General features: G+C 38.6%; 1 protein-coding gene across 1 annotated transcript; it reads left to right on the plus strand.

Moving 5' to 3' along the window:
* Positions 1 to 2,777: 2,777 nt before the first annotated feature.
* Positions 2,778 to 5,246, plus strand: LOC122050316 (actin-depolymerizing factor 5-like). Its single transcript, XM_042611235.1, has 3 exons — positions 2,778 to 2,819; positions 4,109 to 4,368; positions 5,162 to 5,246. Exons 1-3 carry the CDS (start codon positions 2,778 to 2,780, stop codon positions 5,244 to 5,246), a joined length of 387 nt encoding a protein of 128 aa, XP_042467169.1.
* The last annotated feature ends 4,890 nt before the right edge of the window (positions 5,247 to 10,136 follow it).

Genomic DNA, 10,136 nt, shown 5'->3' on the forward strand with positions numbered 1-10,136 from the left:
CAATAGTATGTTCAGCACAATTAAAATGCGACTTAGGCATTTTAATAGTTTAGCTAAATGCGATAGAAGCATTTAATTAGCATATGCAGTGTTACTACAGCTTATATGGGACTACAGTCCAATGGGTGGGCTCCCACAGTCGCCTCTAGGTTCAGACAACCTAGCTCTAAGTTCAGATAACCTAGAAATAGCAAGATAAGGACAATTCAGCTATAACCAGTATTTTATTTTCAACTGTGGCACTGTACTGGACTAGATGTCCATTGGGTTGGGCTCCCACAGTCGTCCCTAGGTTTAGATAACCTAGTAAACCCTACTAAATTCGGGACTTGCAAACCCGGGTCTAGTTAGGGATGCGCGCATAGCAAGTACAGTTGTCGGGCTCATCAGCAGCATGATTATGTATTTTCATCTATCTATGATAAATAGTTTTCAAAAATCACAAATCAGTTGTGTATACAGTTTAATTCCAGTTCTAGCTCAGTTTTAGTGTAGCTCAGTTCATGCTTTAGCTTAGCTCTCTCTTATTGATACATGTGATAGTTTTATGATCAGTTTTGATTCTGTATTTTGTATGATAGTATGCCATGCCATGCTTTAACATGTTCAGCGTATATTTCAAATAGCATGTTTTCAAATCATAAATTACATTGTATGCATGTTTTGTGAGGTAGATGGTTTCTTACTAAGCGAAAGCTTACAGATACTTTTCCTTATACTGCAGATAAAGGTAAAGGAAAGATGGACTAGCGGAGGCTGGAGGGCAATGCAACGAAGATGTGTGTGCTAAAAGGAGTTTGGAATGAAGATCTCAGGGATTTAGCAAGTCTAACTATTAGAACCTTGTTATTTTTGGTTTCCGCATTTCAGTTTGTTTAAAAATCATAAACTGGTGAAATATGCACCATGCCATGTTTAGAATGCTAGAAAATTGATGATAGAATGCATTTCAGTTAGTTTAGAGTTGGTATATGGGATTTCTGCTCGAACCAGGGCTGAAATCAGGTTTTGATATGAAATCAGAAACCCCAATCGATCAGCCGATCGATTGGAGGCTTCTCGATCGATCCGTTGATCAATTGGGCAGCTGATCCCGCGAACAGAACGCGCCTGGATCGTTCAGCCGATCGATCCAGCCGAGTTTCATCGCGAACAGAAGGTTTGGGGATCGATCAGCCGATCGATCCAAGCTGAACCGCGTACAGCGCATCGTTGAATCGATCATTGGGTCGATTGGACATGCTGGATCGATCAGCCGATCGATCCAGACGCTAGTTCCCGCGTACAGTAGGGTCCTGAATCGATCACTGGATCGATTGACCAACTTGGATCGATCAGCCGATCGATCCAAATTAGTCTCCGTGCACAGTAGTACGCTGGATCGATCCGTGGATCGATCAGAGGCCTAGTACCAGCTGAAAACACTTTAGTTCAGCCCTAGATGATAGCAAAGACCTAGAACACCCCTTCTAGCATAGCCACAGCAATTCAAGGGATAGTTTAAACATTAAGTTCAGATAGTATAGCGATTAACAGAAGCATAATCATTAGTTCAGTAAAATTTTCATCAGATCAGCTTTCCGCACATGAATTAGTTAGCATATTGTGACGATCAGCCTCACAGTCTAGTTAGTAGGAGGCGGGTCATTACAACTGCACCAATCCCATATTACATTATGGGTTCCTTCTTATCATGAGTGTGTTAATCTCTCTGTGTTTAAGATATCGAATGTCCATTAATTAAATGAATTACTGACAACTCACTTAATTAACATCTAGCTCCAAGAGTAGTACCACTCAACTTCATTGTCATGTCGGAACTAAGTCCACCTGTAGGGTTTACATGACAATCCTTATGAGCTCCTCAAGGGGACATCATCATCCTAATAAATAGGACACAGTTTCCTTCTATAATCAACAACACACCATATAAATAATATTATTTCCAACTTATCGGGCCTATTGATTTAACGAATAAATCTCACCCTTTGATAAATTAAAGAAATAAATACTAAGTACATGTGCTTGTTATTATATCAGAATTAAGAGTACGCACATCTATAATAACAGAAGTTCTATTCTTTTATGCAGTCGGTATAAAAGGAACAACCTCAAATGGTCCTGCTCTATACACACATAGTGTACTAGTATAATTTTATAGTCAAGATAAATTAGTACCAAATTATACTACAATCATTCTAATGGTTTGTCTCAATCTATCTTAGTTGTGAGCTTCTATTTATAATTTATAAGGAACTGATAACATGATCTTCTGTGTGACACCACACATCATGTTATCTATAATATAAATTAAATAGACAATTACATTTAATTAAATGTAGACATTTGACCAATGTGATTCTCATTTCAAAATAAATGTTTATACAAAAAGTTAGGCTTTTAGTATATATTCTAACAGACCGGACGTCTGGCAAGTAAGTTAAGGTAAGTCACTGGAGGGGAGTGACTTGGTGAAGACGCGTTCCCCATTTGAGGGAATAGTAGGCGTCGATCCAACTTAGAACCATTTCGAAAATCTAAGTTGAGATCGTGACTAGATTCCGGTCTCGGTGAGACGGAATCTAATTACTACTCTTTTATTATATTTGTGTTAACTCTTTTTTTTGCAGGGTAGTTTAGCTTTTATTTTTGCCTCGGACTAGCACTTTCTTACAGGAGAAGGACTTTCTGAAGAAAGGTGGTTCGGGTGCCCAGAATGGATCCGGGCGCTTAGAATCGGTCCGGGCGCCTGGAGGCAAGAAATCTATCTTATCGTCATGAGGAGCGCACTGATTGACCGGACCTACGTCACGGTCCAGGTTCCCGGAAGGGATCTGGGCACCCGGAGCATCCTATATAATGAGGTCTCGCCCTAGAGTAAAAAAAACACAACAACATCTTCCAACGACTACTCTACTGCACTGTGCTCCTGCGACGCTGCTTCTCCAATAACCTGCTAAAGTTTTTTTCTTTCATTATTGTCGGTATTTTTCTTAATAGTTCTTGTACTCAATATTGTAATCTGATTTTGCGAACTATTAGTGATTGCCCAACGAAAATACTCAACGAGTGCGGGCCTTGGAGTAGGAGTCGACCAAGGCTCCGAACCAAGTAAATTAGTTTGTGTTAGCATTGTTTTGCTTTTATTCTTCCGCTGTACTTACTCTAATTCGATATGATAATTTTTCGATCGCTATTCACCCCCCCCCCCTCTAGTGACTTTCACGATCCAACAAATCCTCTATGGGCTATCCAAACATTTTGGACTGTCAGATTCTGACTTTGTTTTATACCCTACAAAACAAAGTTAGCACAATATAGATATGAAAAATAAAGCATTTGATAGTCTTTGGACTTTCCAGTTCTGACTTTGAGTTTTTCAAAAACCCTAGGTCGAACCGACGCCTACTATTCCCTCACCGGAGAATGTGTCCTCACCTACTCCTCTCAGGAGAGTTTACCTGTTGCTAGATTGATCCTCCAGACCAACTGAACTTTTGCTCAGCGTCTGAAGCTTCCTGTCTTCATGCTGATCAGCAACAAAAATGTTAAAAGACAACACCCCTACGACAATGGTTTTAAGAGAAAGCGTTGTGTATTTGCTCAAAGACAATGGTTTTTCCCAAAATCATTGTCTTTGAACTCCCATTAAATATAAAAGACAACGGTTTTGGGAAAACTGTTGTCATTGAGTGATTTCTTTTTAAATCAACAACACTTTTTACAACGGTTTTCTAAATCCGTTGTCTTTAAGCGCTTTTTTAGCGGCTACGACAATAGTTTTGAAAAAACCGTTGTAATCGACTTTGGTCATTTTCCCCCTCACTATTTTGCTTTCCCTCGCTGTTTCCTTTTCGGTGTCGTGTTTTCCCCCTTCGTGTTCTTGAACCTAAGCCATTTTTCTTTCCCTCTCCTCATACAATCTCTTCACGCCTCCGCTGGATCTTCCTCCACGACGGTGTGCTCCTCTCGTTTCCTGGTGAGCAGGTTTCTGAGTTCGAGGATCTGCTGCTCCTCCCTTACTTCAATCATATAAAGTTTTGATTTTGGTTCATACCGGCGTTTTTTGTTTTTGATTGATTTTTTTTTTTTTGGAAAATAATGGTAGGCGACAGAGGGGATGCGGGTGAAGCAGAAATGTTTGAGCTCATTTATGGAGATGAAGTGGAAGAAGGTGAGCCGGTACGTGGTGTACAAGATCGACGAGAAGACCCGCGAGGTGATGGTTGACAAAGTCGGCGTCGTCGGCGAGGGCTACGATGGCCTCGCTGCTGCCCTCCCCGCCGACGACTGCCGCTACGCCGTCTTCAACTTCGACTTCCTATCCTGTGACAACTGTCAGAGACGCAAGATCTTCTTTATCACCTGGTACTCTATTGGCTCGTTCGTTAAGATGGCTTTCCTTTTCCTTGATCTTGATTTGATCTAAGAATCATCGATCGTAAAGATCAATAGAAGTTGATGAAAACCCTAGACGTATGGGAAAATGGCATCTTTGTGACCCAAAATAAACATTCATAACTTTGATCTTCTTCATCACCTGGTATTTCTTTTACTATGCAATTATTTCAGAAGAAATCCTACATCTACATCTTTCAGGGGGGAAAAAAGAGATTTACTTCAATAGATTGCATTTCTTTTGCTTCATCTGGATTCGATCTAGAAATCATCAATTGTTTTAGACTGATACCAGTTTTCAAACCCTACACATTTCATAAGAGGACATGTTTATGGCTAAAAAAACCATGCATAACTTGATTTGATCTTAATTTCACTCTGTTAAATATGTCTATTCAATTTATAACCTAAAATAATTCACAACAAAACTTTATCAGTCTCTCATCACAAGCTTATCTTAAGTTAAATTTGTAATATCTTAAACATCTTGAACTATTCTGTTCATAATAACCACTTTTTTATAATCTAGAAATCACCCTTCATCTATGCTCTAAATCTATAAACTTCAACATAAATCAGTAAAGTTAAGTGCTCAACGTCATGGTGGAAAAAAGATGTTCCCTTTAAGTCCACTTTCTCAAGCTTTAACATGGTAGAGGGAGACCATTCCACTAGCTTGAACTTTAATTCCTTAGTTTAATTATAAGTATGGATTTTATATATTTGTTCTTTCTCTATCTTGAAATTATCTAAAATATTACAGGCATATTCTTAACTTCTGTATTAGGGATTTTGGAGGTGATATGAATTATGAAGAAAGACCCCAAGGACCCTTTCTTGCTGCTTAGAATTCTTTGAATTGTGAAGAAAGACCCCAAGATGTTGAACATAAGAGATAGAACTTTCCACTAACATGTTTATATTTGCAATTTGTAGAAGACTCAAAGGAAGAAAAGTGTTGCAAAAAGAAGTAATCCTGTCTTGCTATCAAATGTGTCACGGTCATTACATTTATTATACTGTTACTCTTTGCGTGTTTTGGACAACCCCGAAAAAAGTATATCAATTATTTTTTATCATGATTTATTTGACAATGAGTACGAACTGCTAGTGAACATTAAAGACATCACGCCTTTTTATGAGTTGGAGCCAATATTTGCTAATTGTCTGGTTGCTTACATGTGGTAAGTTTTTGCATCACTCATTTTTTTCCCTTTTATTTGTATTAACATAGTAACATTATTTTGCTTGAATGAAAGGTTTCTCTTCAAAAAGATGAAAAAGGAAAACAAGGTCGATAAGTTCAGATTTGTGGATCCACAAACCCTTCCAGTAATGTCATTTGTATCCAAACTTGACAAAAATGAAAAGACTGAATACTTGAATAGTTGGGCAAGTGTTTTGGCTGATAGGCTGAGTGGTGCAACAAAAAATCAGCTAGTTTTGGTACCTCACAATGTTGGGTAAATAAATAATACAATTTCATTTTTAATAGATTTATTTCAATAATTTTGTTGAATTTATGCATTGACTATTTATTTTGTGCATAGTTGTCATTGGATTTTGATTGTCATTGACCCTTATGTAGAGATAGTTTATTTGTTTGATTCACTTAATCATCGCAATCGTTATGAGGACTGGAAATATGTAGTGGGTATGTGAGTACATATTTGTGAATTTAATTAAGCATTTAATTTAATTTATTACTCATATGTCAACTCTTGTTGTGCAAAGGAGCTTGAAATTGTTCAATTCAAATTTGACATATTCTCAATTTTCTCAAATAATTCCTTTTATTTGACTTTGCTTCTTTATTACTAATTTTTTTTACTAATATGATATGGGTTTGTTAACAGTTCATGAAAACAATTTACTCCAACGAAGAAATTGACGAAGTGCGATCCGAATGGGTGGATTACGTACTAGACTATATTCATTACTAGGTATAAATTACTAGACTTCAAAAGATAGTTGAACACTTTGTTTGTGACTCCATGACTTATTGATTTTGATTCTTTAGTGCCAATAATTTGTTTGTTCATAGCTAGCTATCTTCTTTGCTTAATACTTCATTCTTGCATTTCTACCATGAGCAGAATTAGCTAACATTTGCCTTATTTATTGCCTCTCTTTGTTCTCATCTTTTGCTTTGATATGTCAATACCTAATATACATCCATGTGTTATCTTGTTGATTAAACATTTTGTGAATTTAGTTATAGGTAAAGTCGTGGTGTTCTTATAATTTTGTTTGGCAACCATGTGTTATCTATGGTCAGGACTTCTACTTCCTTTTCCTAAAAAATGGTTGCCAAACATGCGTCGGACAGTGTTTCTTGGTATGTTTCTTTGTGGTCCAAAATTAATAATGGTTGGGTTGTGTGAGTAATTTATTTAGTTGTTTCTGAATTATGCAAGGACTGACAATGCATGTGGAAGTTATCTCTTTGTGAATTGTTAGATGATGACCTTTTGTATCTTATGAGTTGCTCTATAAATTTCTAGTTTGTTCTCTCCTTATGGTTTTCATCTATATGCCATGACTCAATCTTGTTTTTCCTCCTATCTCACAGTCTCCATGTATACATCTTTAATATTTTACCTAGCATTTTTCTACCGTCTAAGGAATATCTGATATCTGTTGGGATGTCCTAAATTCTGTACCTTGTTTGTTTCATTTGCTAGTTTAATTTCCTTGTCTTATCCTATAATTTTTTTTTTTTACAATTGCATTTTAATTTTTACTATGCTGAACTACATACTTTGTTGATGACTCCTTGAGCATAATACTACTATGGCAGAAGTACATTGGAAATTCATTGTTGATGACATTTTTATTTCCTACTTCCATCTTGTTGGACCTTGCAAGTATCATCGCGAATGACAATTATGATGCTTCATCAAGCTCAACTATGTTAATCTATATGCATGTTAGTGATTACTTGAGAATGAAATGAAGAGCTTGTAAAGGCATTTCGTGTATGATCCATAGTATATTGATATAGAAAACATCTATATACTGTAGTTTGATTTCTTAATAGTTTGCTATATAGACTGCATGTTAGTTTGGTCAAACGAGTGACGAGGAGGTATAATTCTCAAGGAAGAAAAGATCACTCCTTCTTTTGTGTTGAGTATAATGGAATTTTGTCCTGCGTGAATGGATGTTGCCAACTGTTTCTTAATACACACTGATTTGTATCGTTTTGTTTGACTTGTGTAGCATGAAACAACACCTAATATCTGTTCTATCTTTTATTGCTTGTTTTCTAGGAATTCGTGTTGTCATGTAGACTATAATCTGGAATTCTGGAATTTGATAAGTTTTGCTAAATTTTTCTCTTGTAGGTCAGGCAATTCGTGAGGCTTGAGTTTTTTTAATGCAAGAAGTGAACTTTGTTAGGATGTAGCTTGCCTTGCTAATTTGTAAATTAAAAGCCATATGGAGAACAACAAATGGAAAACATGTTATTTAATGTATATGGAGAACAGTTGTAAAATACCGGAAATAGGCGAATATTAATAAGGGATTTTTCCGGAATTTTTGGACATTTTTCGGGAATTTTTCGGAGCTCGTATGGACGAGTTAACGGGAACAAGAACGGGGTCCGGAAAATGCCTGTTTAGGCTACCCAATTTAAGCGAGGAAAAGATTATATTTATATATCCTTTTCCTTTTTATTTTCTTATTTCTTTTTCCTTTGCTTTTATCGCCGTTTCTCTCTCGCCGAAACCGTGCCGCGCCCCTTCTTCCCCACGCGAAATCTCTCTGCCCTAACCGCTGCCGCCCGCGGTGGTTCCTCCTCCTCCTCGCGACAGAAACCCCTCGGCCAGCAGGGGCTCGCCGGAAGGAAGATCAGTTTCGTTGCATCGCGTCGCCGCCACCGGCCGAGTCGACGCCGACCCTTCTTCTTAGCCTAGCGCCGACAGCCGGCCGCCATCGTCTGTGCCTTAGATCGCCGGGAGCCGAGAGCCGCCGTCGCACAGAGCAGTGCCGGCCACCAGATCTGTTCCGAGACCCCCTCACTCTCGATCACCCCTGCGCCAACACCGTGCCCTAGCTTGTAGCCGGCTCCGACGCCACTGCCTTGTTTCGTGTTTGAGCAGCCGGCGATCGCAGGGATCTTCCTCACCAGTCCCGTGCCCTGGGTTTGATTTTTACAGTCGGCCTTGCTTCATTTTTTCTCGGAGACAAATCGATTAAGGTAAGGTTAGGTTGTTAATTAGGTTGGTGTTTAGATCTATGATTCCCATAGCTTGATATTTGTTCTTGTTCTGATCAAGGATATTATTGCTTGATACCATATTGATCTGTTTCGTGGGAAGAATTTCCAGCAAGGTGCTGTTCTGTGGTTTGTTTTGGGTTCGGCAGCTTTCTAACAGCGGCTACTTTTCTTAGGCAGCAACGTTTCTGCTGGGAATCTAGGTAAGGTGTAGGATAACAGATCCTTGTAGTAGATTCTGTGTTGGTTGGACTATTATGATGGTAGATGTGAGTTAAGTTTATATGATGAATTAGGTTATGTATAGAATTGGATTGGTATTGAATTTAATCCATTGCTTGTTTTGTTATATGGGATCAATTCCATTTCTAAGGAAGGATAAGGTTATTAAATAGGTTTGGAGATTTTTATTTAGTTATATAGCTAAATACATTATCTGTTTGATAACACAGGACTTTGACGCGAGACGGTATCTCGACGTTGGATTGGACATTTCTTATTTGGAGGCGGGTACTTTTGACTCTTGTTGTCTTTGATATGCTTAGTAATGGAATTAACATGTTTCATTAATTATGTTTCTTATCTATTTCGGTTAATCACTACCCAAATCTTACATGCTTGATTGATTGATTGGTTTTGCATCTCAGGTATATTTTTACCTGTTTATACATGCTTATAGGGGTAGTGATATGCCATGCTTGACCATGTTCAGGACCTAGGTTTTTATACCTTCTGTGTACCTTGATTTGATATGATTCTTTGACCTAGGGTGCACATTTCTATATATATGGATTAGGTCAGGATGTTTATATGGTTATTGCCATGCATCATTTGCATGATTGCATGCTGTGCGATAGTCCGCTCCATTATTGCTGAGCACATCGCCAGTTACATGGATCTGCACACACCACCACTCATGGGTTAGTGGTCGATTCAGGCTGAGTGTGTCGCAGCAGGGACTCTGTTAGGCACCGTTGGTCCGCTCATGGGTAGTGTGACACAACGAGTTATCCGTCTTTGAGTACCGGGAGTTGAGAGCATTGCGCTCCCCCATCTATGATTTGGGGTAGGAGGATAGGTGTACTCCGACAGCATCCCGTCCACTCGGTCACTCATCAGGAGTAGTGACGACAGAGTGCACGGTTGTCACAGCCCTACCCACTCGGCCTCACTTTTGTATGAGATGATCGATTGGCGTCAGGGGTGACCAGGACGCATCATTGGCATCATACGCATGATGCATTTATTGCTTGTGTTTGTGGTTGCTGCATTTATATGCTGCATATTGTTTGGATGCCTATGTTTGACATGCATACAGGATTCCTATACCACTCGGACTGTTTGACCTTATACTCAGGACCTGGTTAGTACAGCATTCTCCTGTTTACTTCAGATGCATATTTATATCTTTCTTATATCAGGAGACTGTACGCATGATTAGTGTTAGGTGTTATTTCTTTACTTTGCATATCAATTGTACCTGCTGAGTGTTGGACTCACCCCGCCTCCATTGTTG

This window comes from Zingiber officinale, chromosome 3A (assembly GCF_018446385.1).
Source record: "Zingiber officinale cultivar Zhangliang chromosome 3A, Zo_v1.1, whole genome shotgun sequence".
NCBI lineage: Eukaryota > Viridiplantae > Streptophyta > Magnoliopsida > Zingiberales > Zingiberaceae > Zingiber > Zingiber officinale.